Raw genomic sequence first — 15,284 nt, forward strand, 5'->3', positions numbered from 1 at the left:
TGGGATTAAAGCAGCTTTATGTAGAAAAAGGAGAGAAGGCTCAGGCCACGGCTATCGGCGGGGGGGGGGGGAGGAGATCCGGAGCGGCCCTTCAAGGCTTCTGCACATCTGGCGGCTGAAAGCGGTTTAACTTCTCGGGGTTATTGGAAGCCATTTGTGAGAAATCGCGGAATATGTCTTGGTAGGTTGCGTCTCCTGCAAAGAAGGGAGAACAGGTGCGATCAGGAAAGAGGTTGGCCCGGCAGCCGCTAGAGGGGTGGAGCGGGAAACGGCCCCCTCTCTCCTGCCAATGGGGTGGGGGCAGAACGGGCACCAGCGGCAGGATGCGACCCCCCCCTCCGCTGCATGCCAGGGTGGGGAGCGCCGGTGCAAGCAGGCCAGACTCTGCCTGAGCAGAGCAGCTCCAAGGCAGCCGGAGAGGAAAGCGCAGAGCGAGAAAGCGCAAAGGAGGACCTGCACGCCCCCCCCCCAAGAGGGCATCCGGAGAGGGAGCCCAGAAGCCGACCTGCCGTGTGTGGTCAGGAGGCGGCGGGGGCCTCGCAGTGCCCGGGGCCTGCTTAGCCCACCACCCCGAAGGCAGCCCCAGCCCCTCCCTCCCCGCCGCAGCAGAGAGGCCCGAGCAGGTGGGGCCGGCCAGGCCAGGCCTGTGGAGAGCCTCCTCCGCTCCCCAAGGCTCGGAGGGCTTCCAAGGGGGAGGGCAGAGAGGTGCAGGCTGTTCTGCAGGCGTCCTCTGGCCGCCCCTGCAAAGCTGCAGTCCCCTCGGAGGGGGGGGGCTTCCCCTCGCAAGCAGCACATGCCACCCGGCCAGAGAGCAGCATCTCGGAGGGACCCCCCACACACACACACACACAGGCCTCCCAGACAGGCAGCCGCTAGCAGGAGGCCACATTCAGGAGAGCAGCACACACCTGGCTCCGACTGAAGAGCAGCCGCCCCCCCCCCCCCGGCACACTCCGAGGCAGACACGGAGCTTCCAGAGGTGCCGAGCTTCAGCTGCACCTCCGGATGAAATGCGGCAGCCCTAAAGTGAGCCTCACGACGACGGAAACTCTCACGGCATCTGCAGCGAAGCCCAAAGGGTCTCGGCGGGGGGGGGGGGCTTGCTGGCTGCAGCCGCAAAGGGGAAGTGCCCTCACAGCAGGCGAGGGCAGCCCCCCTGCCTGATCTCCGAGCTGGGCTCCCCCCCACCCCCCCCGGCCGGAGAGCAGACCGGCGATCTCCTGACTCAAGAGGCCTCCTTCATGCTGAGCTTGAGTTGTCCTACACAGGACGCTGCCCCCCCCCCCGCCCACTGGCAGCCAGCTGCTCTGCGACACCCCCGCCCTGTGGGTCTTGTTGCTTCGGCCCCCGGCCCCCTTGCCCTTGCCTTGACTGCTCGTTTGTTGGTGGGGAACTGAGCGGTGGTCCGTAACAGGCCGCAGGGTCTTTTGGAGCACGCCTGGCGCAGGAGGTGGCCGTGCGTGCTGAACCCCCCCTCATCCAAGGAAGCGGGTGTGGCGGTTTGGCTCCCTTTGGGCCCAGCCCCCTCTCGCTTGCGGACTCCGGAGCGGGAGCTGCCCCTGCGATGGATGGCGGAGGCGCTCGGAGCAACGTCCCTGCCTCTACCAGACCGACAAGCACCCACCGCAGGCCTCACGTTCCCTGGACGGATCCTGGCAGCTCTGAAGTCCCGGACTACTGCCCCCCCGCCCCCCCCCCCCCACGCGAAAGCAGTACAGGACCCGCAGCGGAAGGTGGCCCCGCCGGCTGCCTCACTAGGCCCATCAGCCTCTGGCTCAGGCAGACTGCGGTTGTGGACTGGCCAAGCTTTTGCCTCGCTACGCCACAGACGCCCGTTTTTCCTCCCCCAGATCAAACGCTCTTCACACATGTGAGTCCGGCACAGACGCAACAAGGGCTCTTTGCGATGTAGGCCCGGCATGCAAGTTTTCCCGACTGAGTTGTTACCTTTTCCAAAAGATAACTGGGCTATGTGAACATCTGCCAGTGCGTTGCCAGTCGGCAGCCAACCGGCCAAGAGATATTGGCATCGCTCTCCTCCTCTCTGCCGCTACCACAGCAATAAGCTGAACACAGTCCACGTCTCTGCTGCTGCCGTGCCGCGACGTGGGAGTAGGCGTCCCTCCTGCGGCAACCCACGGCTCCCTTTCCCAGAGTGACCAGCTTGCTGAGCCATTTTCGGGTCACACGAAGCTGCTGAGCTTCCTGGAGTTCCTCAACGGGTGGGGCCTCCTCTTGGGCCACAAACTCCAGAGTAGCCGCCTTCCCCACGAGTGGAACAAGCTGGCCTCTGGGGAGCCGTTGACAGTCTGGCAGCCAATTCAGCATCTCTTTGCAATGACGCCCAAGACGGACCAAGTCTGCTGCAGAATCCAGCTAAACAGTCGCAGAAAAGCAGGCTGCCGGGGTGCAGTCCCTTGGGGGGGGGGCTCAACTGGTTCTCGGTTTGCTGTCTGGGACCCTTTTCTCGCCTCTGCAAGGAGGGCCATACTGACCCTGTTCCCCCCAGTAAGGAGTTCTCTGTTGCTCCTGAGGGCAGGAGTAGAACTCGGGGCTTGAGGAGACCGAGCAGCCGATTTAGGCAGGAAGGAGGAGGATTTCCAAAGTGTCCGCGCTGACTGACAGTGGGCCGGCCGGCCTTGTGCAGGGATGGTGGGCTCTCCCCTTTGTGGGCAGGGATGGCGTGGCCCTTCCGGCATGGAGCCGTCTCCCAAGCCCTGCCCAACGCCCAGGAGTCCATTCTCTTGGAACACGTCAGCCCCCACGGGCGAGTGGGGGCCAGGGCAAAGGGCCCGGTGGCAAGCCCCCCCCCCGACACTGGGCCAAGACAGACGCCGTCAGAAGGCGCATGCGCACCCCCCCCCCCCGGTTGCATGCCAGCTCCTGCATCCAGAGCAGCGCCTTCCTTCTCCCTGCCGCCGCCGCCGCCAGAGTCCTGCTTGCCCCCGAGGCTGCCCCTCTGACCAAGAGGCCTTCCTCCCGAGACCCACTGCCCGTGCGCCGCTTGGCCCGGATCCCGCATTCCTGGGGCGAGGAGCCTCTGGCTCTTCTGGCGGTGGCCACAGCTGCTCCCCTCGCTGCCCCTCTTTCCCCCTCCGAGGGGGATTCTGCCCAGGCATCCCGGAGCCTCGGGAGCTGCTTTCCGACAGGCTGGGCTGCAGGGACCACAACTGGGACAGGAGTCGAAGCTGCCCAGATGTGTGGGGCTCTGGGGGAGCAGTGGGCCAGGGAGCATCTCCCAGGCGGTGACACCGGGCAGAAGCCTCCGCCCTCCCCCGGGGCTGGGGGGACAAGCCGTCTTTGGGTGCTCTTTCGGCTATTCAAGGCAGAAACGGAAACCCCCCCCCCAAGCAGGCGAGTGGAAGGAAGTGCGCGGCGCAGAGGGAGGCAGAAGCAGCAGGAAGCCCCCCCACCCCCCGCCTGCAGGCCCCCCCCCAGCAAGAGGTCAGTGCCAGGTTAGCTGCTGCCACGGCAGGGCCCCTGGGAGGGGGAGGGAGCAGCGGACAGGGAGGAGGAGGAGAGGAGGCCCAGCAGCGCCCAGGGGCGTAGCTATAATGGAGCGGAAGGGTTCAAAGAACACGGGCCTCCAGCTCCCTCCCTCCCTATTGTCTTCATTATCTCCCTCACTCTGGGGGGCCGCCAGAGAGAGGGATGAACACGGGCCCCCTCTCCCCTCGCTACGCCCCTGGCAGCGCCCATCTGCAAGGAGGGGCAGGGGAGGGAAAGGAAGACCCCTGCGGGAAGCCACCAGCGGCCAGGCCAGCTGCCTCCATGTCCGAAGACTCCCTCTGACAGGGAATCCCCAGATGGTGTTGACAACAACTCCCACAATTCCCAGCCAAAGGCTGTCACAGCTGGGGATGCTGGGAGTTGTAGTCAACAAGACGTGCACAGCCTGAGCCAGCTGTCACGGCAGCCGTGGGGCGACCCCAGGAGGCCACTTTCCCCACCAAGCCCCCCACTTTGAAGGGGGCCCCCGGGCAGCAGTTGCAGGCTCCTGCGAACTGAGACAAGAGCCACCTTTCCAAATGGTGGCTTGCCTGTATTTGGCAGGGGGAGAGCAACCGGCCCTCTCCAGCCCCAGCACAGTAGCCCTCCAGTGGCGGCTGTTGGTTGGTGTCTGCCTTGTGTACCCTTTTAGACTGTGAGCCCCCCCTTGGGGACAGGGAACCATCTTATTTACTGATCTAAGGAAATCACTTTGAGAACATTTGCGGAAAAGCGGAACCTGAAGATTCCTCTTGGATGGAGGAGTCGGAGCTGCAGCAACCCCAAGAGGACGTGGCCAACTTCAGCGGGATGGCCAGAGCTGCCTGGGGCCTCCTTGGCCGAGCGGGGAGCTGTCCCCAGAGCAGCCCAGGCCCCCGGGCTTGCTGCAGCTGCTGCTCCTCCATCCCAGGGGACTCTTCAGACCCCCCTTTCCGGCAAAGGTTCTCCAAGGAGAGGACACACAGCCGCCTCCCAACGCCCCTCAAAGCAACGGCACAGACACACCCCTTGACTTGTGGTGGGATCCCACAGCGGTGGCCAGGCTGGTCATCTCAGTGGCCAAGCCGGCCTCTCCGACGACTCTCTCTCGGCCCACAGATGCCCGAGTGGGCTGCCTCTGGCCTCGCCGCCTTTCGTGGAGAGCGCCGTGAGAGGACGGTGGGCAGGGCCAGCTGGCCCCACCTGCTCTGCCCAGGCCGCTGCTCCCAGAGGGGCAGGAGAGGCAGGCCCTGCGGAGGGTCAGCCGGGGCGGGGGGAGCCCCAGCAGTGGCTCCGGCGGCCAGTCAGAGGCACAGCCCCAGCAGACCCCGACCCTTCAGTCCACAGAATTAGGACTCCTCTAGCTCCCACCCAATGAACTCCTGAATGCATCTCCTGTACTGCATCTCGGTGTGGTTATTAGAAGGTTGACCTGGCTGGCCGTAGATGCCTTCCGATTCCCGCATCTCTTCGTTCATTCTTGCTAGACGCAGCCTGCAAGGGGGAGATTGGAGAGAAGGGGGAGATCAGACCCGGGATTCAAAGGCTTGCAGACCCCAACCCCGGCCCTCTGGGGCCCAAGCCCTGCTGCTTTGCTCTTCCACACACACTACGTCCTGAGCAGCTCTCTGCTGCCTCCAAGTGCACAGAGCCGCTAGCCACCCGGCAAGCAAGGCAGAGCCGCCCGCCCACCCCCCCCACCAGTGTGCCAAGAACAAGTTCCTGGTCTTGGGGGGCCTCTTGCAGCAGTGGCCGTCCGTGAGCTGGGGGAGTGCAAGGAATGCAGACCCACCACAACTCCGAAGGGACAGGCCTGTGTGGGGAATGCAGTGAGGCCCTCCCAGGCTGAGCGGAGGGGGCTTCTCTGGGGGTAACGGGGAGCATATCTGGAGTTAGCCAGGTGGGCCTCCGACTGGGCTTTGGGAAGGACTGGAATCAAGTCCTCCATTTCATGTCCTGCTATGGTCATGTTGTCGGTTTTAGAATGGCACCCTGAGGACCAAAGGCCAGCCCAGGAAACCAGCGACGTCTCCCAGGAAAGAGGAGCCAAGAATGCAGAACCTCCCTCCAGACTGGGCCCTGTAGAGCCGGAGCGAGCGGGAGGGACACGGACGGATACAGAAGGCGGCACCGCTGAAGCGGGGCTTAGTCAGAGAGAGCGAGCCTGGAAGGAGAAAGCCGGAGGACGGAGGAGGAGCCCAGGGCTTCAGCAGAGAGGAGGGCGGCTGAAGGCCCGTGGTGGGGCCACGGAGACTGGCTGCACGAGGGACCCAACTTTGTTTTCTTGTCCTTGGCTCATATGGCCGCCTTCTCTCAATTCGGATGGTTTCGTTTTTATTTCCCAGGCCGAACCTTGTCCAGATCTCTTGGGGCCTCCAATCTCGTCCCCACCCCCCACCTCAACACTTGCTCGCCCTCCTGCTCTACCTGGGGAGGAGCAGTTGCTGTTGGGGAGATCCTGGGGCTGTTTGGTGGAGGCGGCCCGGGAAGAGCGCCTGGGAGGCAGAGGAAGGAAAGGTGGGAGCAGCAAGAGGCTGGCCGGCCCCCTCCCTCATGCCCGGGGCTGGCTGCTCCCAGACGGTGAGGGGCTCTCTTTCCAGCAAACCAACGGAGAGAGGGTTGCCCTGGCCGGTGAGGAGGACAGCAGCCCCAGGAGCCTTCCCCGCCCCTCCCATGCCACTGGGGCAGCAGGCCTTTCCCTCACTCACCAACAGCACTTGAGCTTCTGGCTGGGCCCTTTCCCCAGTGCAGTAGAAGCCGGCTGGAGGCCGCTACTAGGCAGAGGTGCACAGAGAAGAGCAGGGCTCTAGCAGCAGCCAGCACGGCAGCCCTCTGTCCAGTCCCAACTCTGCCTCAGGCGGTCGAGGGTAAGGAGCCCCCCGTGAGACGAAGCACCACAGCCGACCTCCACCCCTCTTCACCCCAAAGCCCAAGTCCTTCCAGTCGGGCCCCGGTGGACAGACCATAAAGCAAAAGGACAAAGTCACCCCCCCCCGACAGCGGCCAGCTTGGCAGCTCAACACTCACAGGGTCACGATGTCCGCGTTGGCAGCTTCTATGGCAACACTTAATGGATCTTTCCCTTCCTCATCAGTGGCGTGCTGGTTTGCCCCCCGTTTTAGGAACAAACAGACTTGCCTGTTCAAAAAGAATCACAGGGTTGCACGATTTCTACCCAGGATGCACCAGATTTTGCTTAGAACGGAACTGGGGTACTTACTGCTTCTTTGTGAAAGAGAAGGCATCCAATCGGTTATCGCCTGCTAACCAGCCAAGGCACTAAGAACCAGCGAGAGGAGAAACCCAACCCAGTCTTTATGCAACATCTGAGTTGGAGACAGGTCCCCACCCCCCACAACCCCAAACATTTAGTACAGTGATCAAAGGGAACAGAAGGAGATGGGAAGCCGGAGGGCTACTCTGGGAAGAGCAGACACAGCTGAGAAGGTGAGCGAGCCTTTCTAAACATCTAGCCTTTCCCCCTTCAAACAAACTAACAGGAAGAGGGGAGTTTTGCAGGGGCTGTTTCTCTTTAAGGGGTAGGTCTTAGTCTCTCTCTCTCTCTGTTGTTAGGGTTACTTGATAGGGTTAAGACATCACAGGGCTAGGAGTTCTTAGGAGTTCTTTCCTAACTCCAGTGTTTACTTAGAGGCTGCCTGGAGGGGGTGGAGTCAGCTAGGGCTGGGAGAGGCCCCACATTCCTTTCCTTTGACTCACATCCTGTGTGACAGTTGGAAGCCTACTCTACATGAGGTGAAGGCCCGAAAGTATAGCGAACAGGGATAGCAAACAGGACGTAGGAGTTTTGCAGGAGTTTAGCGGGAAGTGTGCGGGGGAGCCTGGAACAAGCCCCTGCGATCACAAGGACCACAAGGAGCCTGGTGGAGAAGAGAACGTAAGTACATATCCCTCCCTCGTTTCCCTCATATTCTTGGGAAAGGCTGTTTGGACAGTTAAATAGCTGACCATTACAGCTGAGACCTATCCTAATAAACTATCTAATAAACGGACACTAAGCTCCCGAAATACTGTAAACAGCCAACAAAAACAGTATGAAGATAGAAAGTCAGCAGGGGAGGGGGCATTTCCCAGTGTATTGCACAGAGTGCCACATGTACGACTACTTGCCCCATGGGCAGAAGTCCTGGGTGTGTGCTCGGTGCGAGGAGCTCCTGGCTCTCAGGGAACAAGTCCATTCCCTCGAGACCAAGGTGGCGGATCTGGAGAAGCTCAGGGAGACAGAGAGGCATGTGGACGAGACCTTCAGGGATGTGATAGAGGCATCCCACTCCAGGGCTGGTAGCTCCTCTGCTGTCAGGAAGAATGAAGGTCTTGGGCAAGGAGGACATCGGTCTGAGGAAGAGGGAAATGCTCCTTTAGAAGGGACCCCTTCCGTGGATGATGAGCCCAGATCCTCTCGCACAGGGGATACTCCTCTGGGGGGTGGGGGCCTCCTTGTAGTGGGTGATACGATCATTAGGGGGATAGAGAGATGGGTTTGTGACCCGCGTGTTGACCGCACGGTGACTTGCCTGCCTGGTGCGAAGGCTGCGGACATTACGCAGCGTCTAGACAGGCTCCTAGGCAGTGCTGGGGAGGAGACAGCTGTTGTGGTGCACGTCGGCACCAACGATGTGGGGAAATGCAGTCGGGAGGTCCTGGAAGCCAAATTTAGGCTGATAGGTAGCATTTTGAAGTCCAGAACCACCAAGGTAGCATTCTCAGAAATGCTACCTGTCCCACGCGCAAGTACAGTGAGACAGGCAGAGCTGAGGGGTTGCAATGCGTGGATGAGACGTTGGTGCCAGAGGAGGGGTTTAGATTTGTTAGGCACTGGGACACATTTTGGGGCAAGCAAGGCCTGTACAAAAGGGATGGGCTGCACTTGAACCAAGATGGAACCAGACTGCTGGCACTTAAAATCAAAAAGGTTGCAGAGCAGCTTTTAAAAGGACACCTGGGGAACAGCCGATGGGAGCTGGGCAGTATCCCGTTCGGCAAAAGCCATCCTTTAAAGTGTGATGCTGAAAAGAATTCAGATAAAACAGAAGGGGACAAGGCAGAACTGCATAAAGAGCAGACGGGAGGCTGTGCCAGCAGGTCAAAGAGTCAAAAGAATAGCATACATCCGCAGAGAGATTCAGCATATAGGTGCTTATATGCCAATGCCGGAAGCCTCTGAGCCAAGATGGGTGAGCTGGAGTGCTTGGTGGCTAACGCAGAAATAGACATAGTGGGCATAACAGAAACATGGTGGAACAGTGAGAACCGGTGGGACACTGTTATCCCTGGGTATAAACTCTGTAGAAAGGACAAGGAGGGGCACCTTGGAGGAGGGGTAGCACTGTATGTTAGAGAAGGGATAGAATCTAACAAGCTAGAAAACCTAGGTGGACTGGAGTCCTCCACAGAAACCCTGTGGGTGACTATACAAGGCCAGAAAGGAAACGTGCTACTGGGGACGTGCTAGCGCCCTACGGATCATCATGCCGACAGTGACTGTGAGTTGCAGGAGGAAATCAGGGAGGCGTCACAAAGAGGCAGGGCTGTAATTATGGGTGATTTCAACTACCCACACATAGACTGGGTAAATTCACATTCAAGTCAGGACAAAGAGGTCAAATTTCTAGATATGCTAAATGACTGTGCCCTAGAACAGTTGGTCATGGAACCAATCAGAGAGAAGGCGACCTTGGATCTAATTCTGAGTGACACCCAAGACCTGGTGCGTGACGTCAGTGTCATCGACCCTTTAGGGAACAGTGACCACAGTGCCATCAAATTCAGCATACATGCGGGGAGAGAATCACCAAGGATGTCAAACACGGACATTTTGAATTTCAGAAGAGGAAACTTCTCCAAAATGAGGAGTATGGTGAAAAGAAAGCTGAGGGGGGAAATCAGGAGAGTCACTTCTCTCCAGAGTTCATGGAGCTTACTCAAAACCACAATACTAGAAGCCCAGTTAGATTGTATACCCAAAAGGAGAAAGGGTACCACTAAGTCCAGGAGGATGCCGGCATGGCTAACGGATACCGTCAAGGAAGCCATAAAAGGGAAGAAGACTTCCTTCTGAAATTGGAAGGCCTATCCAAACAAAGAGAACAGAAAGGAACAGAAACACTGGCAAAAGAAATGCAAGGTGACAATAAGGGAGGCAAAGAGAGAGTTTGAGGAACATTTAGCCAAAGGTATCAAGGGGAATAACAAAAACTTCTTTAAGTACATCAGAAGCAGGAAACCTGCCAGGGAGGCAGTTGGACCACTACACAATGAGGGAGTGAAAGGGATTATTAAGGAGGATATGGAGGTTGCAGAGAAACTGAATGAGTTCTTTGCATCTGTCTTCACGGCAGAGGATACTGAGCATATACCTGTTCCTGAACCAGGCTTTTTAAGGATGGAGGCTAGAGAGCTGAGTCAGATAGAAGTGACAAGGGATGATGTTCTAAACTGTCTTGGAAAACTGAAAGCTAACAAATCACCAGGGCCGGATGGCATCCATCCAAGAGTCCTCAAAGAACTCAAATGTGAAATTGCTGACCTCCTTGCTAAAATATTTAACTTATCCCTGAAATTGGGCTCTGTACCAGAGGACTGGAGAGTGGCAAATGTAACACCGCTTTTCAAGAAGGGATCCAGGGGTGATCCGGGAAATTACAGGCCGGTTAGCCTAACGTCCGTTCCAGGCAAATTGATGGAAAGCATCCTCAAGGATAAAATTGTAAAGCACCTAGAAGAACAGGCCCTGCTGGGAGTGAGCCAGCATGGCTTCCGCAAAGGTAAATCTTGCCTCACCAACCTTTTGGACTTCTTTGAGAGTGTCAACGAGTGTGTGGATCAAGGTGATCCAGTTGACATAGTCTACCTGGACTTCCAAAAAGCTTTTGACAAAGTTCCTCATCAAAGACACCTGAGGAAACTTAGCTGTCATGGGATAAAGGGACAAGTACATGTGTGGATTGCTAACTGGTTGAAAGACAGAAAACAGAGGGTAGGTATCAATGGAGAGTTTTCACAATGGAGGGAAGTAAGAAGTGGGGTCCCCCAGGGATCTGTACTGGGACCGGTGCTTTTTCATAAATGATCTAGAAGCAGGGGTAAGCAGCGATGTGGCCAAATTTGCAGAGGATACCAAACTCTTCCGGGTAGTGAAATCCCAAACGGATTGTGAGCAGCTCCAAAAGGATCTCTCCAAACTGGGGGAGTGGGCGACAAAATGGCAAATGCAGTTCAATGTTAGCAAGTGTCAAGTGATGCACATTGGGATGAAAAACCCCAACTTCAAGTATATGCTGATGGGATCTGAGCTGTCGGTGACGGACCAGGAAAGGGATCTTGGGGTTGTGGTTGACAGCTCGTTGAAAGTGTCTATTCAATGTGCGGCAGCTGTGAAAAAGGCAAATTCCATGCTAGGGATCATTAGAAAGGGGACTGAAAATAAAACGGCTAACATTATAATGCCCTTATACAAAACTATGGTGCGACCACACTTGGAGTACTGCGTACAATTCTGGTCACCACATCTTAAAAAGGACATTGTTGAACTGGAAAAGGTGCAGAAGAGGGTAACCTAGATGATCAGGGCCTAAAGCACCTTTCTTATGAGGCAAGACTACAACACCTGGGGCTTTTTAGTTTAGAAAAAAGATGACTGCGGGGAGACATGATAGAGGTCTATAAAATCATGCATGGCATGGAGAAAGTGGAGAGAGAGAAATTCTTTTCTCTCTCACACAACACTAGAGCCAGGGGTCACTCCATGAAATTGATTGCCAGGAGGTCTAGGACCAACCAATGGAAGTACTTTTTCACACAACGTGTGATCCACTTGTGGAACTCTCTGCCACAGGACGTGGTGACAGCCAACAACCTGGATGGCTTTAAGAGGGGTTTGGATGACTTCATGGAGGAGAGGTCTATCAATGGCTACTAGTCGGAGGGCTGTGGGCCACCTCCAGCCTCAAAGGCAGGATGCCTCTGAGTACCAGTTGCAGGGGAGTAATGGCAGGAGAGAGGGCACGGACTCAACTCCTGCCTGTGGCTTCCAGCGGCATCTGGTGGGCCACTGTGTGAAACAGGATGCTGGACTAGATGGGCTTCCTTGGGCCTGATCCAGCAGGGCTGTTCTTATGTTCTTAAGGAGAGTCAAGGCAATCGGGAAACAAAGAGCAGTGGGCTCAGGAGACAAGGAGAAGCAGCCCAGATGGATCCAATGGACTTCCGGTAGCAGTCCAGCTCCGTGGACAACGCCCAGCCTGCACAGAGGCTACTAGGTGGCCGAGGCAGTGGGCCAGAGTCTGGAGACTGGAGGAGGGAGGGAGGTACCCAGGGAGGAAATTAGGGAAAATCTTTTCTTGATGAAAAGCTTCGGTAGATCTGAGTTAAGGACTACACCGAGGTGAGGTAACTGTCAGCTTGGTGTGAGGTGGCTTTTTTCAGATTGATGGAAAACCACATTCATGAAGGCATTGCCAGATTTGAATATCCAGGAGTGCTTGTGAATGAGAATGTGTACTGATCAACAGATCGCTCAGATAAATGATCATATGCTTATATGGTACATCTGCTCGTAACCTCTAGGCTGGATTACTGCAATGTGCTCTATGTGGGGCTGCCTTTGTACATAGCCCAGAAACTGCAGTTGATCCAGATGTGGGGGCCAGGCTGGTCTCTGGGTGATCTAGGAGAGACCAGATAACTCCTGTATTGAAAGAGCTACACTGGCTGCCGATAAGTTTCCGGGCAAAATACAAGGTGCTGGTTATAATTTATAAAGCCCTAAACAGCTTAGGCCCTGCCAGGTATTTAAGAGACCGTCTTCTTCACCATGAGCCCCACCACCCTTTGAGATCATCTCCAGAGGTTCGCCTGCAGTTGCCACCAACTCGTCTGGTGACTACTCAGGAATGGGCCTTCTCCGAAAGCGATCCCTGTTGAAACAAGAGCCTCCCTATCTCTGGCAACTTTTTAAAAGGCACTGAAGACACATTTATTCATCCAGGCTTTTAATCAGATTTATAGTTTTAAATTTTTTAAGACTGGGTTTTAAATGATTTTAATTGTAAACCACCCAGAGACGCAGGTTTGGGGCGGTATGGAAATATTTAAATAAATAAAAATAAATAAAATAAACAAGCACAAATGGGAAGGCCTCCTCTCCTCAGGCAGGCCTTCAATTGCCGCCAATCGTCTGGTGGATTTCAGTCTGGGGCCTGAGAAAGGCCAGAGGGAAAGGCTTGGCATTGGTAATGTGCCCCACTGGACACGCACCTGAGTGAATGGGGACTGGAAAGGTGAACAGGCACACGTTGAGAGCGGCGGACCGCCAGGTAGTCTGCTGGCTGAAGCGCCTTTGAAGGACTTGAGCATCTCTATGTAAAGCTTGTCTGACAAAGGCAGAGTGTCCTGAGATGACTTAGAGGATTGCTTTGAGGTCTCTATCGTTTGTGGGGACTGTGAAAAGGATGGAGTAGAGACCCCTTTTTCTTTGGTCGGGTAAAACCTCTTCTATGGCTCCAGTCTGAAGATGATGATGGATTGCTAGAAGCAAGTCTGAATGTTTGTTATCATGTCTATGACCCCACTAAGGGGGAGAAGAGTGTGCCAGCCAGGAATGTCTGCTTCATCCCAGTGGGGCCTCTCGCCCAACCAAGAAAACGCTTCTGGTTCTGGGCTTTGCCAGGCCAGGGATTGTACGGACAAGTAAAAAATGAAGAAGATGAAGGATTCTTTTCTCCCCTAATATCTTCTTTTATTGCATGAATAAAAAAGAATTAACAGGAGTAATAGTCAAACATTGACCTAAGGTCAAGGCACACACTCGAGTAGAGGTCTTCCACTGCCAAAAGACAAGTTGCAAGTAAGTACATTGAACAAAAATACAAAAAGGCACACCTGGGAATGAAATGCCCTCTCCCCACAAGGGCTTCTGAATAGTTTTCCAGGTTGACTTCTCCATCCTAGGTGTTTCCAATCCACTCAGGTCTTTTCCCTTCTGCCCCGAGAATCCTGTTCTCAGGCCGCGGTTAAAGGGTTTCACCCTCACTTTCCCTCCTCCCAATTCAAAACAAGGAGTCAAGTGCTGCTGATCTCATGCTTGGTCTTGTCAATGACTGGGAGCGAAGGCCATGCGCAGAGTGCACTACAAGAGGTGCCGTCCTCAGCAAAAACAGAGTCTCACACCAAGGCTGCACAAAATGGCTTTTCCTGGGTGAAGACGGCTCTGCTCAGGCCCTTTTGCCAATTTAACTTCAGGCACCCACCAGAGATTGAGTGCTGACCATAACACTGTGAACGCTTTGTGGAGTAGGAAAAACACCTGCCCCATGGCTCCCACCTGCACTTCAAGTTCCGTGGTGTAGACTTCTTGCACAGCAAGGAGGACCCAGCTGTATGAGGAAGAGGAGGCAGCCTCAACTGGGAAAGGTGGCCTGGCAACAGCCTCTTGCTGGTAGGAGCAGAGTTGCAGGTGCCCTGTTGGCCTCCCCAGGACTGAAGGGAACAAGGGAGCAACCCGTTTATAGATCTGAACTAGAAACTCGTGTGTGTGTGTGTGTGTGTGTGTGTGTGAGCGAGAGCGCGAGAACCTGCAGTTTTGATGAAAATAGTGTGTGTTGGGTGAGTGGGAAGTCCCTTAGAAAGCTGGCGCTCCTTTCTATTGGAAGTCTGAACGGAGGGCCTCTCCCTTATCAAAGGTCTCTACTAGAATGTCTTTTAGGGTGTTACCTCTGACTGGTTTTGCCCCTTGGAAAGGAATGGAGGCAATGCTCACTCGAGAGGGAGGCAATGTTCACACAGAGAGATCTTCTGGCCACTACCAGGAGGCCATGGTGCTGGAAGGGAAACTTGAAAAGTCAAAATTTGCATCTCTTGTAAAGGCAGCTGCCTTCTCAATCTGTCTGGGTTGTCAGGTGGGTTCTGAAGAAGTTTGCCAGCTCACAAAACCATGGCTCTGGAGAAAATGGCGAGAGTAGAAGCAGCACGAAAAGGGAAGGCTGTAGAATTGTGGGCTCTTCTCCGAGCAGCTTCTGCTTTTTAAATATCGGACTTGTCTTTCAAGGAGCTGTCAACATCTTTAGGCAAGATAGTGCCAGAGAGCAAAGCCACCACTGGGGGACTGACCCGCGGGGCCTTTCATTGGCCCAGAGTAGTCTGAGAAACTGGACAGAATTTGTTAGACAAGGCCTAGGTGTACTGAAGCACTGCTGTCTGTTTCTAGACCGAAAACAGTCTGGAAAAGAACACAGGAAGCTGCCTTATACCGCGCCAGACCATTTGACCATCCAGCTGGGTATTGTCTATACTAGCTGGCAATGGCTCTCCAAGGTTCCAGGCAGGAGTCTATCCCAACCCCACCTGAAGATGCTGCCAGGGATCGAACCTGGGACCTTCTGCATGCAAGTCAGATGTTATTCCACTGAACTATAACCCCATTCCCTAAAGGGAATATCTCCCAGCAGACAGTGCCCACATGTAGTCAACCCATCCAAATCCTGCTTAGCGAAGGGGACAAATCATGCTTGAAACCACGACATGATGAGGGACTTTTGTTTTGGAAAAACAAAGGACCCTTTAGATATAGTTTAAGAATCAGAAGGGCTAGAAGCCTGGAATTCCAACACTGACAGCACTTTGTTAAGGAGGGGACCAAAGTTAGCTCCAGAGAAAAGCCTAGGAGGTGAAGAAGATTCCTCAGACCACTCGCCCTCTTCTGTGCCATCATCCTCCCCATCAGCCGGTTTGAAAGGGAGATGTGGTGGCATAGTGGTGTGTGTGGAAGAGATGGAGGCAAACTGTTTGACGAGAGGGTGCTC

At 55.5% G+C, this 15,284-nt stretch overlaps 2 protein-coding genes across 3 annotated transcripts in view; both read right to left on the bottom strand.

Annotated features, from left to right (window-relative positions):
* Positions 1-15,284, bottom strand: part of ACAP2 (ArfGAP with coiled-coil, ankyrin repeat and PH domains 2) — an 85,655-nt gene continuing 70,371 nt past the window's right edge. For both annotated transcript variants that reach the window (XM_053305622.1, XM_053305621.1), the window contains 3 exons: positions 6,496-6,606; positions 4,901-4,962; positions 1-195 (listed from right to left, as the gene is read on the bottom strand). In XM_053305622.1, coding sequence (XP_053161597.1) covers positions 92-195; positions 4,901-4,962; positions 6,496-6,606 — 277 coding nt within the window. In that variant the 3' untranslated portion in view covers positions 1-91. The remainder of the gene's footprint in view (positions 196-4,900; positions 4,963-6,495; positions 6,607-15,284) is intronic.
* LOC128349412 (translation initiation factor IF-2-like) lies at positions 204-3,389 on the bottom strand. Its single transcript, XM_053305628.1, has 2 exons — positions 1,948-3,389; positions 204-1,060 (listed from the first exon to the last, which is right to left on the bottom strand). Exon 1 carries the CDS (start codon positions 3,233-3,235, stop codon positions 2,216-2,218), a length of 1,020 nt encoding a protein of 339 aa, XP_053161603.1. The 5' UTR covers positions 3,236-3,389; the 3' UTR covers positions 204-1,060; positions 1,948-2,215.

The sequence above is a fragment of the Hemicordylus capensis genome, chromosome 3 (assembly GCF_027244095.1).
Source record: "Hemicordylus capensis ecotype Gifberg chromosome 3, rHemCap1.1.pri, whole genome shotgun sequence".
NCBI lineage: Eukaryota > Metazoa > Chordata > Lepidosauria > Squamata > Cordylidae > Hemicordylus > Hemicordylus capensis.